Source organism: Oreochromis aureus, linkage group 13 (genome assembly GCF_013358895.1).
Source record: "Oreochromis aureus strain Israel breed Guangdong linkage group 13, ZZ_aureus, whole genome shotgun sequence".
NCBI lineage: Eukaryota > Metazoa > Chordata > Actinopteri > Cichliformes > Cichlidae > Oreochromis > Oreochromis aureus.
Window position 1 is genome coordinate 11741009 of NC_052954.1, and position 21029 is coordinate 11762037.

The following is a 21029-nucleotide window of genomic DNA, read 5'->3' on the forward strand; positions in this document are numbered from 1 at the left end:
GTCTTTCTTTTCAAGTAAAGATGTAAACATTCAGAATTAGAATAATTAGAATAAGTGCAGTTTCAACAACACGTCTCTTTAGGACCAATTTATCGGCAGACCGATATTATCAGCTTTATTATTTAGCTATTTGTCGATCGTTCTGCATTTATAGTGGTTCGTAAATCAAAATTTTTAAAAAAGAGACTGAAGAAACACTCTACGATGTTACACATACTGATGTTGCATAGTTTGTCCACTAGAGGGCAGTCTGCAGAGTTCCTGTAGGCAGCACATGAGTTTTGAACGCCACAGACACGACAATCAAGAGTATAAACGGGGAAATCTGTTTAATGTTTTGTGTGTCTGAAAGGAAAAATAAATACATATCATCCACTTGGAATATCAGATTTTTAAATCTCCAAATATCGGTATTGGATTAAAAAAAAAAATCATATCTGTCAGGCTGAAATCAAGAAATAATTTGTAATGTGAGCCTGTGTAGTAAAGTTAAGATATTAAAGATATGACTGTAAATTTTACACTACAAGTGGGCCTGATTAGACCCTGTGGCAGGCCCATACTGGCCTGCGGGCTGCATGTTTGACACCGCTCATATATACTGTTTCTAACCCCTCATAGTAGATTGGGTTGGAGAATTCTGGGGGGCCATATATCCATCCATCTGTATACTGAAGTGAAAATAATCTTTTCAGTGTTTAACTCAGTTTTAGTGGTTTGAAGACAAAGTTAGGCAGGCAAGGTTGAGATGCTTTGGAAATGTGCAGAGGAGGATAGTGGATATTTTGGACAAAAGATGTGGAAGATGGAGCTCCCAGGCAGGAGAAAAAGATGTAGTAGATGTAGATGTAGTGAATGAGGACATGCAGAGGGTTAGTGTGGGATGGGGGCAGATGATCCGCTGTGACGACCCCTAAAGGCAGCAGCCGAAAGAAGAAAAAGGAGGATTTTAACTTTACGGCACAAACTAATTAACACCATGTCCTGAGGACAGCTCTACAGGCAATTCTAATGCAGACCTACATCTAATAGCAATAAAAACCCATTACAGTGCAGGCAGTTACATGTTTGACCACTAATTACTGATCGTTAGAGCAGTATGAGTGTTTTCTGTTTTTATAATGTCTTCACTGTTCTGCCTAGTTTGTGTGAAATGGTACCAGGAAGTTGTCAGTCTGTCACTTGTTTTTGCTTAAACAAATCACGCACTTTTCAAAGGCGATATGCAGCCAACAGCACAAGGCACCGTGCACCTGCAGAACGTTGAAGTAGCAGCTGCTTCTCCCAAAGCCGCTGTGCTCGCTTCTTCTGTGCACTCCATCAATGCGGAAGTCCTCTGAGTTTAGTTTTTTTTTCCCATTTCCATGTCACTCCATGGAAGCAGGTCATTTTAGGCATTTCTGAGCTCGATAGGTTGCAATAAGCTAAGGATCTAATTAGGACTGAGATTTGTAAAGCTCACAAATTACCAAGCATCCTGACAGGATTAGGACTTCGGAGCATATCAGGCCTGAAAAAGTGGTTCGGTCATGACACAAGTATGTGCCATGGTGGACTGCATGCAGCTGGCGTTAGCAATTAGTTCCTCTTCACTGCTTCAAGTACAGCTAACCGCTGGCGTAGTTTTTAGCTGGAATGACAACCTGTGCACTCTTTGCTCTCCTCGTGGGAACAATGAACAACTGTTATGAACAGCCCCCACAAATTATGTGGTTTGAATCTCTTAAAGCGTAGAAAATGAAAATGTCGGGGTAAGAGGGAAAAAAAAGGAGAGGTGTGCATCTCACCAAGTCTTACAAGTTATCATCTTGTCGTGTGAAATTGAACAGGTACAATTTGCAAGGGAAAATGGTTTTATATGGTAATGAGTAATGAGCAGAACCAACTTCCTGCTGTGAATAACTTCATTTGAAATTGATTGTTCTTGTTACTTTTTGAGCATCTCCATTCCATCTGGCACTCATTCACTGATTTCATTCAGACAAGATGAGAGGTCTTCTTCTTTTTCAGTGTACTGCAGAAGTGCTACATGTGTTTGAGCTGCTTTCCTTGCTTTCAGGAGTAGCAGGAAGTGTGGCCCACTTTGGTTCTTATTCTAGAAAGATGTCTAAATATACCACTGTTAGGCTGGGCTTTTTTCCTCCAGTCTAAGTGAAACAACCTCAGTAAATTCATCTTCACACTGTATGAACCACAAACATCATCTGCCCCCATCTATAGACAGAAGGTCTGCTTTCTCTGTGTACTCTACCCTCTGCAAATCTGTTCTTGGAGGAAGCTAGGGAGGGGGGTGTTGAACCAATGATGACACAAGATGGTGCTATGTGTTTCGGATAGCTTCTTCTTTGTAGTCATCAAAGCTGTAGTGAAGTGGCCTTTTTGTTTGCTCCCTCAGAGGCTTGTTTTCCAAAACCCAGAGCAGATGGTATGTGTTTTCCATGGATGAATCACTGAGCCGGGTGGGTTTTGCGTCGTTGCCCTGGACTCTGTTATGCCTGTATGTGTACGTCCTCCTGCTTTAGCTTTGTGAATACACCTGTGTCATTAAGTTGTATTGTATAAAAAGGGTTTGAACTCTGTGTCATTTTTTTATTTCTTCAGACTCTGGAGGAGCCCCCCTACCTGACAGTAGGGACGGATGTGAGCGCCAAGTACCGAGGGGCTTTCTGCGAAGCCAAGATTAAGACTGCCAAGAGGCTAGTCAAGGCCAAGGTAAGTCATATTTCAAAGTGCTTATGATCCAACATTAATATTTAATTATCTGTCTGTGTTGTGTATGAAGTGGATAGCAGCAGGGCCGGGGGGGGTGCTCTTGTCTTTGTGTGAAGCGGCTACAATCAAGATCACACAGCACTGCTTTATTGTGCATCCAGAGCTGTTGGTTTGGACACGGACACGTTGTCCAAAACGTTCCTTCAGAGCCCGGGTTAGCCTGGGATAATTGGATAAAGATCCTTTTATTAGATAATAGAGTCTGCCACAGTCAAACCAGGATTAGTTTCTTATTTCCAGTGTTGCCAGAAATCCAGCTGTGCTGCTCACACGCTGGAGGCCCGCCACCTGGTTTACACCGTCAGTCAGAGGCCGATCAGGAGCCCAGCTGCAACAGATGCGAGATCACCCGGTACCCGTTGCATCCTCGAGCGCACCTCTCACCCAGAGCTTCCCTGCTTTGTCACGGCCACGGGAGCGATTGCCGCCTCCCCATTGGTTTTTTCAGCCCTGCTGATGAAGGCTTTGCATGATACACGTAGTACGATATCTCATTTCCCAGTGGGGCTGGAGCATCTGGATAATACAATAGAGACAGATCGCTTGTCTCTCATTCTGCTGGAGTGTGTGGGAGGAACAAAGACTGGATGCTGGCTTTTTCACTGTGTCAGTGCACTGTAGTTCCCCCCGTAGAGACAAAAGAGCAGAGATGCTCTGCTATTCCAGCACACCAGCTGAACTCATCAAATAACGTCCTCTTTTTGTCTCATAGACGAGGGACAAACACCATGACAAAGTAGACCATGCAATGTTCTTAGTTTAAATGATGCCGGCTGAAATGAATCTAATAGGACAGTCTCAGCTCATAAATTAATTACCATACTAATTAGATGAGAGTAGGGTTTGTTGTTTTTTGTTTTTTCCCGGGTAGCTGCAATGTGAATGTGGAGCTCGGTTACAGAAATGTTGAAACATGGCAATTATTCCGTGGTTGTTGTGAGTCTGAATATTCCGCTGTAATGAATTTCTTCGTAGCTCTTTGGTTCATTAATCTCTGTCTGCTTGTTTAACAAAGTCGATGTTTGCAGCATACAGCGCCGGTGTCTTTTGAGTGATTTTTAAGGCTTAGTGGAGGAAAAAAACAAACACATGGTTAAGATTGAGCTGCGCTAGAGAACACGTAAGACGCCGATTAGCACCATGTTAGTATCAATCACTGCAGAAGATGAAGCACACACGTTCAGTCAGGACTAATGCTGAGTATATATAGATAAGTCTTTGTAGTATTTTTATATGCATGCAAACAAAAGTGTGTCTCAAATGAAGCAATTGTGAAATCTCGTTGTGAGGTTCTTCTGACTCATTTAAAGAGTAAATGGATGAAGCTGCATGTACTAACAGCTTCGAAGTACTTGTGGAGAACAGAAGAACACCAGCTCCTTTCTTAAACACATTTCCCGGTTCTTTGAGCACTTGCAGACCACACTGAGAGAAAGCCCACTCCTCTTTAGGATGGTGCCGTTTCAGAAATGTCACGCTCAAACAAGTGATGACTAACTCAGTCTTGTGAATGCCACTCATGATGTAACCTAACCTTCCTAAAACTGATTAAAATTCCACTTCTGTGCATTTGAGGTGCCTTACCAAGTCTGCAGTTTTATCCTTGTGGTATAATTCACCATTGCTCTTTTATCTATTTATTTCCCCCCTTTTAAATGACGCTATATTTAGGCTTCAGATTAGGTTACTGTAGATTAAATATTTATGTGGGTTTTCCTTATTTAAACAGCCAGGTGTTTGACTTTTTGAGTTAAATATTGATATCATTGTCCTGTTAATCTGTGCTCCTGCTGTGTGGCACGAAGCGATACTTCGAGGCAGTTGTAATGGAGGGAAAGTCGATTAAATAGATGCAAACATGTGAGGTGAAGAAAAGCAGATTTATAAAGGCACAAGTGGCGAAGGTGTGTACTCTCGAAACGTATATCTTTTTCAGCTGAAATAATAAAATAATGTTGAAATAAACACATGTAAAAATCAGAACAGCGGAGGGCTTTATTACTGTGTCACATCCTTTTAGCTGTTTATGGCCACAGAATCCACCTTTGCTTGAATAAAGCAGTCACTTCTCACAGCTCTCGTTTCCTGCTGGGAGAAAACGGAGCATGAAGGACTACTGGCTCCTCATAAATCTGTTCGCAGCATAAAATTGCTGCGCCGAGGCTCTGTTGTATCAGAAATATGGTTTCATATCTTATTCCAATATTTGTTATCAAGCCTAAGTGGCTGCGCCGTGTGTACAGCTCGCAGTTAGGAAGTCGTCAGAGCGCTCTGTCGTTATTGAAGCCGAGGCCTCGGACAGCGGGAGTCACCCTACCTAAAGTCTGGGGGGAGTCGAGCCTCTTGCCTTCCTCAGAGAAGAAAGGGATTCCTTTATTCCCCCAGTCGGGAATGTTATTATCTCCATAACTGATGAAATGCTACCCGAGGAAGCTTTTTATTTCCCCCCCTATTTTATTACCTGACAATCCGGCAGCGTCTTACAGTATGCATTTCTTTCATTCATTGTCTTGATTGTGCATTCACAGCGAGACCTTGATTGCTGCTTCTGCTGTTGTTATATTTGAAACTGACTCGAGCATTGTCTGAATTTGCTACCCGCAGGCTTGTTTTCTGGGATGAGGTGCTTAACTTATTTTTTTATCCCCCCGTTCTCTCCTGTGTACGGCAACTTATTCTAAACTGAATCACAGTCAATAAAAGTATTGCCAGTTTTCCATTATAATTATGTTACTATTTTTTTGTGCATATGCTCTCAACAAATTACTTTAATTTCCCTCTGGAAACAGAAGGAAGCACATGAGCATTTGGATGTACAAAGCAGGGAGGAGGTTTGCGGTAATAAACAGTAACGCTGTGCAATTCTGCAAATTTTGGTATTGATCCAATACCAAGTAAACACAGGGCCAGTATTGCCAATGCCAATATCGATCCTGATACTTCTAACCTATAAAGGCAGCTTATGTTGGGGAGAGCAGTGTGCATTTCATCCATTTTTCCATTTCCAAAAAAAGTGATCTATTTAACACTATTCAGTGTTAAATAGATCACTTTCAAGTATTGATGCTATCACGTTAATATTGATCTGATACCAGTACCAGTGTTGGTATCGATACTGTTGATATTTGGATCAATCTGCTCACCTCTACTAAACAGGTCCTGCACTTCTGGCTGCTTTCAAACTTTTTGCACATGCTCTCTGGAAAAGACGTGGCAGTAGATGGCTCTTAAGTGTGCGTGTGCCTGCTTTGTGGCCTTTTCTGTCTCAGAGTAATGCCAGGTTGCCATGCAGACAAGATTACCACAGCGTGATCAGATTATGATCTGCCGTGGCTCACTTAGGGGGTGGACGTTGCAGATGTAGAGAGCGGGGGATGGTCAGTTGTTCGGCATCAACTGGGGGTTCAGTCATTACATGAAGCTATAAAAGAGCCACGATCTTTAATAATGCATGTACACATACTGCTAGCATGTCATCTCAAAGGTAACTTGTTGCTGCTTGTAATTGTTTTGTGTAAAAGTCCTGCAGTATTAGGAGAGACATGCTGCCTGTGTAAAGAGGATGATTGGTGTGATCCGGTCAGATCTTTAGGTAATTGTTTTGTTTATTCTGTTACTGATTCTACTCTACTGTTGCCTCCCACTTTCCCCAGGTGACCTTTAAAACAGATCTGTCCACAGCTGAGGTTCACGATGAAAACATCAAAGGACCTCTAAAGGTAAGGCAGGAAAGATGGAGACCTATTATTATTCAGTATTAGTAATGAATCCCTCCTGTCTGAATTTAAGACTCCTTATTTTATTTTATTTTATTTTTTAGCTTCACTCCTGTTTGTATCTAAGCTACACTTCACCCTCCCTTTGCTTAAAAGCGCACGGGGCAGCAAAGCATTAGCTTTGCGATTTAATTTCACTCAATTAAGGGTTTATGTAGCAGCAGTATCATCTTCTCATTACTTGAAAAGACATCATTAGATTTATCACCACAATATAATAATAATTAGTGCACTGACTGGCAGAATAACAGCGGTGTATCCGTCCCACAGGTGGGTGCTGTTGTGGAGGTGAAGAATCAGGATGGAGTTTACCAAGAAGCCACAATCAATAAGCTGACCGATGCTAGTATATATACAGTTGGTAAGTCAATAACAAGCTGTCTGCTTTGCCTCCTTCCTCTCACACTCTTCTTTACTCTACCGCTACCTCATAAAAAAACATGTTTGCACTGACTGAAAATCCTGCATTCTGATTTGTGTTTCTTGGACTGCGAAGTTGCTACAACTTTGAGAATTTTAGTCAACATATTAAATAAGGGGAACTTCAACCAGTGGTGCCTCTGCAGTTTTGAATGTGTGCGTGGAAAGATTAACTGTGCTGATACTTTTGGCTGCTCCCGTATTCACCACAGCAGGTAGCTCCACATATTTCATTTGAAAACTGTATTTATTTATTTTACACCTTATGCCCTTCCTGACGCATCCCCAGTGGGATTTGAGTCTCCTGCTGGGATCATTAGGCCAGTGTGTAAACCACTACACTAAGAAACCACAGGACAAATACTGGGCTGGACCTACTTTTGCCTTAATTCAACAAGTTTTTGGAAACATCGCTTAGAGATTTTGGTCCATATTTACATGATGGCATCAGCTGCGCATCCATGATGTGATTCTCCATTTCCCCATCCTTTCATGTTGTTTACACTGGTTTCTGACCCTAACATAGGACCAGGCAACACTTTTCCAGTCTTCTGTTGTCTAATTTGGTGACCCTGTGTGAACTGTAGGCTTAGTTTCCAGTTCTTAGGTGGCAGGAGTGACACCCGGTGTGGTCTTCTGCTGCTGTAGCAAATCTGCTTCAGGGTTTGACGTCTCTTTGTTGCCTTGCTATCAGCTTGAAGCAGTCTGATCATTCTCCTCTGACCTCTGACATCAACAAGACACTTTCCCCCAGAGAACTGTGGCTCCTTGGATCTTTTCTCTTTTTCAGTTCATTCTCTGTAAACCTTAGAGATAGTTATATGGGAAAATCCCAGTCACTTAAATCACCTTTCATCCTTGTTCTGATGCTCAGTTTGAACGGCAGGTCATCTTGACCATGTGGAGCTGCTGCCATGTTATTGCCTGATTAGGTATTAGCATTAATGAGCACTTTAACAGATGATGAAGTGGCCGGTGGGCGTATTTGGCTAAATAGCGGAAACCATAAGTGTCTTTTTAGCAATTAGTATATAGTTAGCTAAAACAATGGATAATTTAGAGTATCCATGTGTGAATGCATGAAGTTTAAACTAATCTTAACACCAGGGATTTCAAATACAGTCAAATGAACACATCTGGATGTGCAGTGGTGCCATGGTGAGAGTATTGGAGCTCAACCAGAAGAACACTGTGGGCCAAAAAGAAGGCAATCGCTGTAATATAACACAAGATAGCAAGTGAGCAATGCTGGCGATGCTACTTGTAGGGGGATGAAGTGTGATATCAATCATTTGCTCTATAAAAAGTTCAAAATAAATATGACAGGGGTGGTGAGAACCTCAAAAATCCCACATTTTAGCTTCTAACTGAACAGATTTGGTGTTGGGGTTTGTTTTTGGTTTTTTGTGCCCACAGTTTGTAATTGCGAGTCTGTCAAGAGTACACAGTTACATTGTTGGATAATCCAGAGTACACAGCATATAGACTTGCTGCAAAGATTTCCAGTCTCTCAGCAGCTGCTCGTCACTTAAGAGCACCCGTGGGGGTTTTCTGCGCCTTGAAAACACTCATCTCGGCACATTTTCATTCTTTTCATTCGCTGGTGGGGAAAACAAAAACATAACTCACTGCTGAAGTTACCTCAAGTGTTCCCCTCATTGTTGTCTACAAGTACGTTTGAACAATGAACAACCCAGAGTTTGTCTTTGCGATCCAAGGGACTGTTTTAAGAGTCCTTGAGGTCATTATTATTAAATTTAATGTTAGATTTAGTGCTGTTTCACATGTCAGCGCATATTACAAATGGCTGCTCATTTATGGATAAAATATCAGAGAGATATGAATTAAATTGAGACGCTTCTCCTCACGTCTTTATTTTGCTGTTTACTCGGCTCTGTGTAGCAGAGGGTCCTTGAAGCTCGAGTAAATCTGTGAGCTGAAAGTAACCGTGGCTGCCTGCTGGAGAACGTATGAGCCTTAAAAGACGAGCATCATTTATTTGCAGCATATCTGAGGCGCGATGGCATTTTGTAACTGAGACAGGAGTCTGTCTGTGCTTGAGTTTGTTTTTGTGTGGGCGCGGGGGTACCGGTGGGCTCGCAGCCTAATAGTTGGTGTTTTATCTCCGCAGTGTTTGATGACGGCGATGAGAAGACCCTGAGGCGTTCCTCCCTCTGCCTGAAAGGAGCGCGTCACTTTGCGGAAAGCGAGGCAAGTATCGCGCTGCCCCTCAGTCCCATAACAGCCTCATCTCTGCTTTCTGGGGAAATGAAGCTCATTTTGTGTATAAATCCATTTATAAGTGTGCGAATAGAGGGTAAACCTTTTTGTCCGGTTGTGTTCTCTCCACCGCAGACACTTGACCGACTCCCTCTCACCAACCCCGAGCACTTCGGCACACCCGTCATCGGCAAGAAGGGGAACCGCGGTCGGCGATCAAACCCGATGTGAGTATCGTCCACGGGTCTCTGTGCTCAGTCCCGCAGCGCTCATATTTAGCTTCATTTTATCAGAGGCCTGTGATGCCAGTGGGAAGGTATTTTCTGTTCCGATCCTCCGCCATCAGTAACAGGCTCGCCCTGCTCTAAGTGTGCTGACAGCATTTGAAATGAAAGATTTACTCTCATCTCCATCCCCTCATAAAGAGCCCCCGAGGCCTGGAAGGAGAGAGAGCCTGCTCGCCTCCTCCGGCTCCTTAATCATAGCGGGCTCCCTGAGTGTGTGTGCATGCATGCTGGAGAGGCAGGATGAGCGTGGCACAGTCCTGCTGAACGTTATCTCTTTATTTATTTATTTATTTAATTTTCCCTGCTTTGACTCTAATGTTGCAGTGAGTGTTTTATGCTCTGATGTCCCTGCTCCTGGGAGACGGCACAGTTTTCATCAGGGGAATAGGAACTGCTGAGGGTCTTTTTTTTTTCTTCTTCTTCTTCTTCTTCTGTTTTTTTGGTGCTGTGTATATTCGTAGCTCCTCTCTGGTATAAAGAAGACACTTGGCTAGATAATCTTATTCTCTTGCTAATGGCGCCCAGAGAAGTCAATATTACTCTAAGCATTGATGCAATATTGACTCGGAGCGGTCCCAGCTGCACATTAGCACCTCGGACCTTTTGTTTCTTTAGTGTGCACTAATAGTGTTTCAGCTTTTGAACTGCAGGGATTGGCTGCTCTGTAAAGATAGCAGCCACAAGGCCTGTTTTTAAGTTGTTGTTTAAAAAAAGGGAGGGGGTGTATAGTTTGACTTTTTGGAAAACATGCTAATTTGCCCTCCTGAGTTAAATGAGAAGAGAAATATGCATTAACATAAACACAGGAAACAGAGAAAATAAGTTTATGTAGCTGTGAGTTTGCCAGACGACAGAGAAGGAGTCACTGACCATGCCAAGAAATAGACGAGCTGTTAATTAATGATATTTTTAGGTTGTTTTAAGGCTTATTTTACTTTGTTTTTTAAGGAGCATAAGGAGAGCTGTTACCTGTGTTGTTTGGTGGTAAGAGTGCCATCAATCCTCCTCCTCCAACAGGAAAAAGCGAGTGTATCTCAGAATGTGTTTATTTAAATTGCTGCCTTTAAAAGCAACAACAACTGTAAAGCAATCCCTGCAACATCAGTCTTTACAAGTGGAGAAAACTTTTGTTTTTTCCCCCTAAATGAATAATAGTCTGTGCCTCATTGAAGAGCTAGTGTTTTCTTTGTGACTTTGATTCACAGCTTAGTTGTTGTTGTTGTTGTAATAGTAGCAGCCTGGCTGATTTACTGCTCTTGAGTCGTGCCAAATGCTGCGTGTGTGTATATGTACATAGAGCTGTGCTCAGAGCTGGCCCCGTGAGCCATAAAAAGAGAAAAGCAGGGTCTGTTTGCCTCTCAGTGCTGCCTGCATGATCACTCCGAGACGAGGCTATCTGTCAGGGCTCTGCCCGAGCATCAGGAAGACTGTCAGACGGCACACAGCGAGCCGGCTCCTTCTTACCCAACGATCCTAATGAGTGAGCTCATCAGTAGAGGCAACCTTATGTCTCACTGTGCTAGATGATGATAAGACAATGATGGATTGTTAGGTGGAGACTGGTGGAGGTGTTGTTTTTAATCTGAGGAGCAGTTAAATGATGACTTGTTTATGAGAAATCATCTGCCTCCCCTGATTTTTCCTTTTTTTTTTATTGAGACATGCAGTTTTCTGTAACTGCAATATAAATGGAATACGACCATTCATGCCGCCTCTTTATTATATTATATTGCATAACACAGAGAAATGCAGCAAATACTCAGAATCAGATTCTTTACTTAGGAATGTTTGGCATTTTTGCTAAGTGGCTTTTAAAATCAACAGCAGCTCTCACGTGATATTACTTGAATTCGTGTAATGAAGGTAAAACGGTGTAAATGGTGTAATATGTGAATGCTCGCTGTGCCGTTCTGTAGCGAAGTCCATTGAGCAAAGTCTCTCTTCCTCCCACAGTCAAGAGGAGGAGTTGTCCTCATCCTCCAGTGAAGAGGAGGAGAGCGATCAGCGGCAGAATGAAGACCTGTTCGGCAAGGTGGTCTGCGTGGAAGGGGTTCCCACCGGGGACAAAAAGAAGACTACGTGGTATCCTGCTCTGGTGAGCTGATAAGCTTTCCTTCCTTTGCTGCTCTCTGCAGCATCGCTGTGGAGGAACGGGGGCTGCTGCTGCTGCCGGGCTTCCAGTGAAGTCACGGCATTATGCCGTTTCATCAAAACGCCTGCTTATGTAACCTCAGCACTCAGCAGGATTATGTTATTGTGCTAGAATTCGCCTTCCATCAAATGCTGTAATATGCATGTAATAACATTTCATAGCCAGACAGACTTCATGTTCCGACATGAAGAACGAAAAAGAGCTTGAGTCTTATTTTGCAGAAAAGCCCCTGACTTGTTTTCCATGATGTGTGCGAAATGTCAGACAGACATCAGTTTGATGTCTTCAGTCTTTGCCTATCCATTTCCATCCACCCAGCTGTAACTCTCAGTCACCGTTAGCGCACAATGAAATAGTGACAGGCCTTGTTTGTTTGTGTAAGTGTTACAAGTAGAACTAGGAGAATAGGAGAGGGTGGGGAAAGCTGTCCCTTTTACTGTGTAGTCAGCAGGGGCCCCGCCTCCAGGATTTGTTGTTCTTGGCTTGCTACTGACTGAGCTCCATGCTGCCTCCTTGTGACAGTTGAGAGAAGTGCACTGCACAGTAGCCTGTCATTGTTTACACTGCAACCGTATGGCAGAGGGGTGGAGTAGGTACACTGGCAGCTGTCTCGTGCAACAGATGATGCACGGCTGTGACAGACAGGGGCTCTTTTGAGTGGCCTTGTTATGTAAAAGTTATAAGACACGAGCGTGCACGTGTGAGCGTATGTGACAGAGCTCGAAATCACACAGCAGACGTGAGTCATGGACCTGAAGTGAAAGCATCCAACCCCGTGAGCCCGAGTGTACACACGCAGGCCTGCTGGAAATGCGCTGCCTGCTTTGGGTTAGACCCCGGCAGGAGTAGCAGCCCTCACTTTAGTCCTCCTCCTCCTCCTCAGCTCCAGCTGCTAATGATGCTGGCGGGTGCCCACCCCTCGTCATCTCTCGCTCTTCATCTTCCCTGCTAGTTTGATTTTGTATCATAGGCAGCACGTTTTGTAATCAATCAGTGTGGCCTTTTGCTGAAACCACTTTAGTCATTAAGTCATTCTCTGATACACCCCCACCCCTCCCCTATTCTTCTTCTCTTTATTGCCTCAGCACCGCCTCATGTGACCTTTTTCTGACTTTCTCTTGTTTCTGTGCAACAAGGTCATCTCCCCCGACTGCCACGAAGACATGACCGTAAAGAAGGACAACATCTTTGTGCGCTCGTTCAAGGATGGAAAATTGTGAGTCATTAATAATTCGCCCAAAGCCACATTTACATTCTGTTGTGTTAAGCTGCTTCTGCACTAATCATTATTAGTAGCTTATCCAGCATAATTTATGATGCAATCAATGAAAATTGAGACAGAGGGAACTTGGACCGCTTGTTGGCCACAAAACTAAGATGTAGTAAAGCTGTGGCATGCAGATGCTTTGCGCTGGCCCTTGATCGTTTATATAAGTTGTTCTTGATTCATTTTTGTTTGTAAGTCAATTTGCACACTAACCATTTAATACTAATGTAAAGTACGGCCATTGTGGATCTGTCAGATAACATTTGTATTTCTTGACTAATTAATTGTGCGTGTGTTTAGTGAATGAATTCAAATCTCCATTGATTGAGGAATATAGGCTCATATAGGCCTCAAGCGCACAGCCTTCCTCAGCAGCATCGCCTATCGTTATTTTATTTGTCCTGAGGCTGTGAGCTACTGGTGAGGAGAGGTAGTGTAGCTTCCCTGCAGCCTGCCCTCGGCGTGGAACCACACAGCCAGATTGTTTTGTCTGTGGTAAAGAAAGAAATAAGTCCTGTCAAGAGTGTGCGCTCAGCTGGCGGTTGTGTTACTGCAGCCTTTCTTCATGTGGGTAGAAACATAGCCCACACTCAGCATAAATTAATCTGGCGCTTGTTCGCCCGCTCCAAAGACTACTCTCCTGTCTGTTTGAATTCCCGCAATGACTAAATACACTTGCTTCAAAAGGAATCCTGAGCGAGTCGCCGGCGTGACCTCCTTAATCTGCGGCTGAAGACAAATTTGCAGCACAGGAAGTCTTATCTCTTGGTTAAGGGTAGAGCTGATGAAAGGGATAAGATAAAGAATGATAAATCGGAGACGAGCTGGAAGTTGTACGGCTGTGAAGTATTTCCTCTCTGACCGAGGGCACCCTGTGAAAAACCTGTGTGGTGTTTTTTTGTTTGCAAGTGGAATCGCATTGGAGTACTTTTTCTTTCTGCTCTGCAGCTATTTGATTTAAGTCGCTGAAAGCGCTACTGTGCATCCAGGTGAGATTGCAAGAAACAGCAAATGAAAGGAGGAGGAAAATCTATATGATTGTAATGAGATTTTTCAGTTTGTTTCCGCCTCCAATCGGTTTGCTCTCATATGCATGAAGCAAAATTTCCAACATGTGGATCATTATTGTTACGCATAGCATTTTTAGGGCGTAGTAGCGAGACATAAGAAAACACATTTTAAGCACATTTGATTGCTGAGTGTGCATCCTCTCTGTCGCTGCAGTGCTGCGTGATTTCCTTTAGCCCTTCTATTGCTTTCAAGTGCCTTTCCATTCTTCTGCATACACTTGTCACTGTTTATTATTCCACTTTTTATCTTTTCTGACGACCTCTTCTCAGCTATTATCAGACTGGTGTGGTTTGTTTTTTGAACAAGGGGTTTACATCCATAGGTCACGTGACCTCTCCCGCACAGCGCCCGGAGTCAGTGTGTTCGCTTTCCTCAGGAGAGTTGTGTATTGTTACTAATAACCATTGAACATGGCTTTCAAAAAAAACAAAAAACAATGGCTTGGAAAACATATTTTGAGGGAAAGGAAGGTCATATCCAGGGGTGAGGCGGGAGTTGTCAGGAAGTGGTTTTACTGTTTCCACTGTTACTACAGCAACCAGATCTGACAAGTCTTTTCTGTTTCCACTTTTTTTCCTCGCCAGCTTGCAAACTTGTTTTTCAAACCGCAACAGAAAAAGACAGCGTAATGAGCGTGAGCGGGTTTTAAACCTCAGCTAAACAAACCTGCACGTGGCTCCTCCAAGTTACAGACAGGTGTCGTTGTCAGTGTTTGTAGTGATTATCTAAGGAAATGCCAGGAAACTGAGCTGTTCTCTCAGTGTGAGGTCGTTTAGCTTTTATACACTTGTTTCTTTAAAATTTCACTCCATGACAAATCTAGTCATTGGATCTGCTCAGCTGCCTACAGATACCACAGCAAATCGCCTCACATTGCTCACCAGCCAAACCTCTGACTGCTTTCAGCTTACAAGCTCCACTGATCCGTGTGTCTGCCAAATCGCCAGCAGCTGACTGTGCCCAGCTGCTTTAGGGATGCTGTAAGAAAGTAGTCTGTGACCGCTCAGGTTTGTGGAGGCTTTGATTGGCGCACAGCTGTAAGGTTGTTTTAATGAATAAGACTATAGAGCTCGGAGCTGTTTGGACTTTGTTGTTTTAAGAAAACCTTTTTTTCTTTTCTTTTTTTTTTCTTTTTTTTTTTTTTGCAGCATTTCTACTCCACACTTTCTGTGCACCTTCTAATCAGAGTTGCTGTATATTTATTTATTTTTTGCAGTTACATGGTGCTACAGAAGGACGTCCGTGAGTTCGACAGCAGCTGCCCTCCGAAAGCTGACGCGAGCCTCAAACCCGGTGAGTTTGAAGTCGGTGCTACAGAAGTGGTGCGCAGCAGAGCATACCTTTTATCAGCCGTCTGCGGGCCGCTCTGTACGCTGACACACTTGGCAGAAAACGCTCGCAGAGTGGAAGACCAGAGAAGTTTTGTTTTTGTTCTGGAGAGAACGCAGCGGTGGAGAGCTCCTGTCACTCTGCAGTCTATTTTTAAAGTCCTCATTAGACTTGTTATAAAAGTGCCACGTTATTTTTCATTTTATTTCAATTTTTTTCCACCGCTGAGCTCGTACTCGCGTAATTGCACTTAGCAAACAGCTTTGTATTATCCCCGTCTTGATATTCACAGGTGGTTGACTCACAACTGTGATATTTTCCGCGTTACAAAAGCGTAAAACAAGCATCTGCCGAGGTGGTTAGATACTGCTTAAACCCACCTGTGACACTGTGGCTGGATGCTTCAGTGCATCACTGTGCAAACACTGACAGGTTTTCATGCTTTCAGAGTTCCTGCTCTTTTCTTTTACTGTAACTTTTATGTAGGCGTATTATTGTTATTGTTGGATATAGTGCAGAACACATTTTTAAAGTTATAAGTGTGTCTTTTGAGTGATGCACGCACAGCTCCAAGCAGTGTTTACGAGGTTCAATTAATCCACTCTTTCTGCGTGTTTGACAGCGCTGGACGCAGCCCTGGAGTTCCAGAGGCAGCTGGTCGTGCCCAGCATCTGGAAGACAGAAGTGAAAGAGGAAAGTTCCAGCAGCGAAGAGGATGATGACGATGAAGAGGAGGAGCAGGAGGAGGACGCGAGTGGTGAAGAGGAGGAGGTACAGACAGCAGAGCGCACTTATCTTCTTATCCTACAACCTCCCAGATTTAAAAAAAAGAAAAAGAAAAAAAAGAGCGAGAGAGATGCCAAACTGTCTTGTTTCCTGTCTGCAGGAGGAGGTGGAGCCGTTCCCCGAGGAGAGGGAGAACTTTCTGCAGCAACTCTACAAGTTCATGGAAGACAGAGGTGAGAGCAGGGCAGGGACCAGCGTGATGTTTGAGGTTTCTTTTCATTTGTGAGACGAGTTGTGAATTTTGTCTTTTTTTTTTTTCTGTTAAAAAAAAAATCATAATTTTCTCCAGCAGACAAACATGTTGTGCTGCTTTTCTTACCACATCCACCTGTGCCTTCTGTTTCTCCTCTTCAGGAACTCCCATTAACAAGCGGCCGGTTCTGGGCTACAGGAATCTCAACCTGTTCAAGCTCTACAGGCTGGTGCACAAACTGGGAGGCTTTGACAATGTGAGTGCTACTGCCCGCCCCCGAGAGCAGTTTGATGTCGCTCTCGTTTCGTTTGGTGTCGACTCTCTCTGAATTTTGTCTCTCTCATTGAGCAGATTGAGAGCGGTTCTGTTTGGAAGCAAGTCTATCAGGATTTGGGAATCCCCGTGCTCAACTCAGCTGCTGGCTACAACGTCAAATGTGCTTACCGCAAGTACGTACAGACGCTGCCTCCGCAGCTCAAAAGCTTTCAAAATTCAAAATCCTCCAATCGACTTGCTTTTCATCTTTGTGTGATTAACTCTGAGCGGCGCAGGTGTGTCGGCGTGCGCACGCTTCTGAGCAGTAAGATTAAACTTTGGAAAATCTTATTGGACGTGTTGAATGTCTCATCACGCAGGTACTTGTACGGATTTGAGGAATACTGCACCTCCACTGCCATCACATTCAAAATGGACCTCCCTTTGAAGCAGGGGACCAAGGGGGAGGCGAAACCCGAGGGGGAGGCAGGGAAAACGGCTCCTGCGTCATCAGTCTCCGAAGAGCAGAAAGCCCAAGTGGACGAAGAACCTTGCAGCACACAGCCCGTCATCTGCAAGGTGCATTATCCCGAGTGCTGTCTGTTATTTTAGATGAATTTCTGCACACCTCCCATGTTTCTCATAATAAAGCGTCCTTCTCTCACAGGACGAGAAACCTGATTCGACCCCGAGTAAAACGGAATCCGAAATATCAAAAACCGAGGGGAAAGAGGGCGGAAACGATGGCGATGACGAAGAAGAGGACGGTCCGCACAAAGCCGACGCCGACGAGGGCTCGTCGACGGCTCGCCTCGGAGCCGACGACGTGAAGGAGGAGCACGATGAGGAGCAGGACAGCAAGGACAACTCTGGGTAGGTTCGCTGAAGGGATGCTCCCTCCTCCACAGTTGCTTTAAAAACAAAACGTATGGTCAGGGCACAAACATGAGCTCCTGCATGGAACTATTCCATGTGAAAACAAAATAAGAATGCAAAAGGACTCAAGGTATTTGCTTTCCTTGGTGGCAGCACGATGCTAGAACACCATTAGCAGATGAGGAGCAGTGATCCTTCTGACCTTAAAAGTACTAATACGCCGTATACTCTTACCTGCTAACCAGAGAGAGGAGCGCTCTCCTCTCTCTCTCCTCTAACTAAGCTCTTATCCACTGCCCTTTGTGCTATTATTATTCCTTGTTGCTTAGTCGACATCGGCTGGCAGAGACATCTTAGAGCACCAAAGCCTGACTGCTACCTTTCACCTGGCATGTCATGCTGTGCTTTCTCTCTCCCTCTCTGTCTCTCGCTGTCTCTCGCTCGCTGGGATTGTTTGACCATGCCGAGCCTCTCTCACTCAGTGCACAACATGGCTGTGCTCTTCTTGATTCCTGCCCTTTCCTGATCTCTCTCTCTCTGCCACCCTCTTCCTGTCTTTTCTCTCATCTTTTTGGCTTTCAGTGTTCAGCTTTATTTAAATGTTCCATGTGTGTGAATGTTGTCACAGATGCATTAACCCTCCAGTTGTGAGATATGTATATATCTTTATGTATACAGTGCTTGAGATGCTTTTAGAGGAAAACTCTGAGTGTTGGTAAATGGATTGTTGTACAGTTTGGCCTCAGCAGTCGCATTTTCCCTGTTGCTTCCTGTGATTAGCGCCGTCTGTCCAGCTCAGACCTGTTTGTTCAACCTCCACAGTGACAGATGTACAGTTGTGTTGTTTGGACTGCTGAAAGCTAGAAAACAGGTTCTTGGTTTACTGAGTCTCTGTGTCTAACTGAAGGACTGCAAAATTCCTGCACGTTATGAGGAGGTTATCTGTAGTTTATACCAACCGTGGCCACAGGTACCTGCTGATAGAAGACCACTTGTGACCTCTATGACAGTCAGAAGTCTCCTTGATCCTTCGGCTTTGTCGGGATCAGCGTCCTTGCAGATTACGAGTTTACAGATCCACTCGGTGGACAAGCCACAGACTGATCTGATCTGAGCTTTTCTGATCATATCAAACCTGTTTGATGTTTACAGGCCGTAATCTGGAACAGACCGGTGTTGTGTGAGGGTCACGTTTTCATTCCAGCGTCAGCACAGACGGTGTGTAGCCACTGAAACTAGCTTACTGTGAGCTTAAACGAGAAGGCGATGCATTAGTAGGAGACATCGATGAGTTATTGTTGAGTTCTTGCTGGACAGGTGCTTATCTTTATGATGAAGCCTTCTCAGCGGCTTTGCTGAAAAGTTCACTTGGACTGTTGACCTTTTGGCTTTTATTCATAATGATGAGCACTGCAGTTGAATTGTGCTCATTTTGAGCAAGCTGAGTCTTAATCTATGCGATATGTTTGGATAAAAATGCTCATCATGACTTGCTAGAGACTTCCATTATGTCAACACAGTTCACAGAGCAAAAATATTGAATTTATTATATGTGAAATCGGGAAAACACATTTTGCATCCCAGGACCAATAACTGTCATTTTTAAGGAATATTAATTCCATGGCTGCAGAAGATTTTCTGTCAGTTGGCTACTTGTTGGAGTGCAATTGTTTTTTTGTTTGTTATTTATTTTTCAATCAGGGGTGGAAAAGTTTTTAAAAATCAGTCGGCTCCTGGAAATTAGCCCGTCGGCACGCTCTGAGGAGCTAACTTTGGGAGGGACTGTGAGGCGTGCTGTGCTGTAGATGTCGTGTGTCGCAGCGGGCTGACTAGGACCTCGCAGCCGTGCTTCCTCTCAGTGCTGTAGCCTCGCTTTAAGTTGCTGCGCTGCCTGTCCCGTTGCGCTTTGCCGTGCTTACCCCGCCCCACGAGGCCCCCTGGCGCCTAAAACACTTACTGACACCCCTGCACCACCCCTATATCTCCTGATTGTTTCCCTCTAGCTCCTTCTTGTGGCTGCTTTGTTTCTTTACAGCGTGCGTACCAGGGTGAATGAGAATCCCCTGTGTGTGTGTGTGTGTGGGGTTAGACAGCATAACAGTAGTGTGATTTCTTATCATCATTAATTTTTACTATGAAAGAATAAAGAATGATGTGTTTTGTTTTGTTATTTTGCTGAAACACTTCATGTACTGTTCTTTGACTGGCTTTTCTATTAATGATGCAGCTGGACTAGAGCTAAGGCAGCTTATGTTTCTGTGCAGGTGAAGGTGTAGTGTTGTAATGGGACAGGGAAAGGCAAGGGTGGAGCAAATAGACTAGAAAACAGGCTTGTTATAGCAGCAGGCAGCGAGTTGGGGGTGGATGGGTGAGGGTGGTGGTTTTTGTGGTGTTATAGCCTAGGGCCAGGAAGTGCTGAACTGTTTTTCTTGCAGGGATGACAGCAGTCAGGAGGGGGAGGAAGGGGAGGAGTTTGAGTGTTACCCCCCGGGGATGAAGGTGCAGGTGAGGTATGGGCGAGGCCGCAATCTGAAGACGTACGAGGCCACTGTGAAAGAGGCAGACGTGGAGGGGGGAGAGGTGCTCTACCTGGTGCACTACTGTGGCTGGAACGTCAGGTAAGACAGGACCTGGGGAGAAATCACCTAAACGTCTATTTTCACCCTAATTCAAAAGAAAACAGACCAAAAAAATAAATTTTTAAATCCATCTCTTAACTCATGGGATCACCGCCTACGTGGGTGTCCCCGCAGCAGTAACCCTTCCTCACAATTCTGCTTCGTGTGAACCAGTGCCATGGTCAGTGCTCTGATTATGGAGAACACTGGGCCATCTAGTGGCAGAAACACAACTGAGTATCGGGTTGATGCGGATTCACTCCTCAGCTTCCTCTCTCTCAGTTTTGACCAAAATCCCCTGTCTGTCTGTCCCCCAGCTGTCTGTCTCTCAAACAGATCTACAGACAGCCTGATTTTTTTCTTTATTTTTTTAACCAATTTGAACTCTTTTAACAATCAAACAAAAACTTCCAATCCTTCAATGTGATAATTGAATGTGAGCTAACACTGAATGGCCAACCTAAGTGCTGCTACACTCACCTCTACCTCTCAACCCTCTCCCCCCTCCCCAGCGGGTCAGGGTTAAACGCAGTGTTGAGTAGAGTGTTAGGGTACCATGACACAGAGGTTAACTAGTGCAATCGGCATTTCATCGTCTCAATGTTGTTGTGTGGTCCTCTAGCACTCTATAAAAGACAGTGGGATGTTCTCTGCATTGTGTCTGTTGTGTGTGATGTTGTGAAACTTTTTTCTTCCATCCCCCCCTCCCCTCCTCCTCATACGACCCACTTCCTCGGTATTGTGTGAATTCTACTGAATATGATTTGTGTGGTGGTCGGTGTTCTATCTTGTTTCTTTCTTCATCGTAAAAAGGTTGTGTCTTTTTTTCCACATAACACCATGGGATTTCTTCTCTTGCTGTTGAGGCTTACTGTGTCACAGCAATATGTCGGGGTCAGACAGTAGAAGCGTCTGTGTGGTGGTGGGTGGTGTGAGAGAATATTTCACAGCTCCTTTTTCAAAGTCCTAAATGATGAAACTCTTTCTCGTCTTTGTACTTGATTTTT

At 44.2% G+C, this 21029-nt stretch overlaps 1 protein-coding gene across 2 annotated transcripts in view; it reads left to right on the forward strand.

Annotated features, from left to right (window-relative positions):
- Positions 1-21029, forward strand: part of arid4b (AT-rich interaction domain 4B) — a 36629-nt gene that overhangs the window by 10433 nt on the left and 5167 nt on the right. The window contains exons 3-17 of one of the 2 annotated variants that reach the window (XM_031737546.2): positions 2602-2712; positions 6426-6491; positions 6819-6909; positions 9100-9179; positions 9324-9415; positions 11429-11570; positions 12764-12843; positions 15182-15258; positions 15917-16065; positions 16181-16253; positions 16435-16529; positions 16625-16722; positions 16909-17107; positions 17196-17401; positions 19840-20022. In XM_031737546.2, the coding sequence (XP_031593406.1) occupies positions 2602-2712; positions 6426-6491; positions 6819-6909; positions 9100-9179; positions 9324-9415; positions 11429-11570; positions 12764-12843; positions 15182-15258; positions 15917-16065; positions 16181-16253; positions 16435-16529; positions 16625-16722; positions 16909-17107; positions 17196-17401; positions 19840-20022 (1742 nt within the window). The remainder of the gene's footprint in view (positions 1-2601; positions 2713-6425; positions 6492-6818; positions 6910-9099; positions 9180-9323; positions 9416-11428; positions 11571-12763; positions 12844-15181; positions 15259-15916; positions 16066-16180; positions 16254-16434; positions 16530-16624; positions 16723-16908; positions 17108-17195; positions 17402-19839; positions 20023-21029) is intronic. The other variant, XM_031737547.2, reaches the window with a different exon arrangement.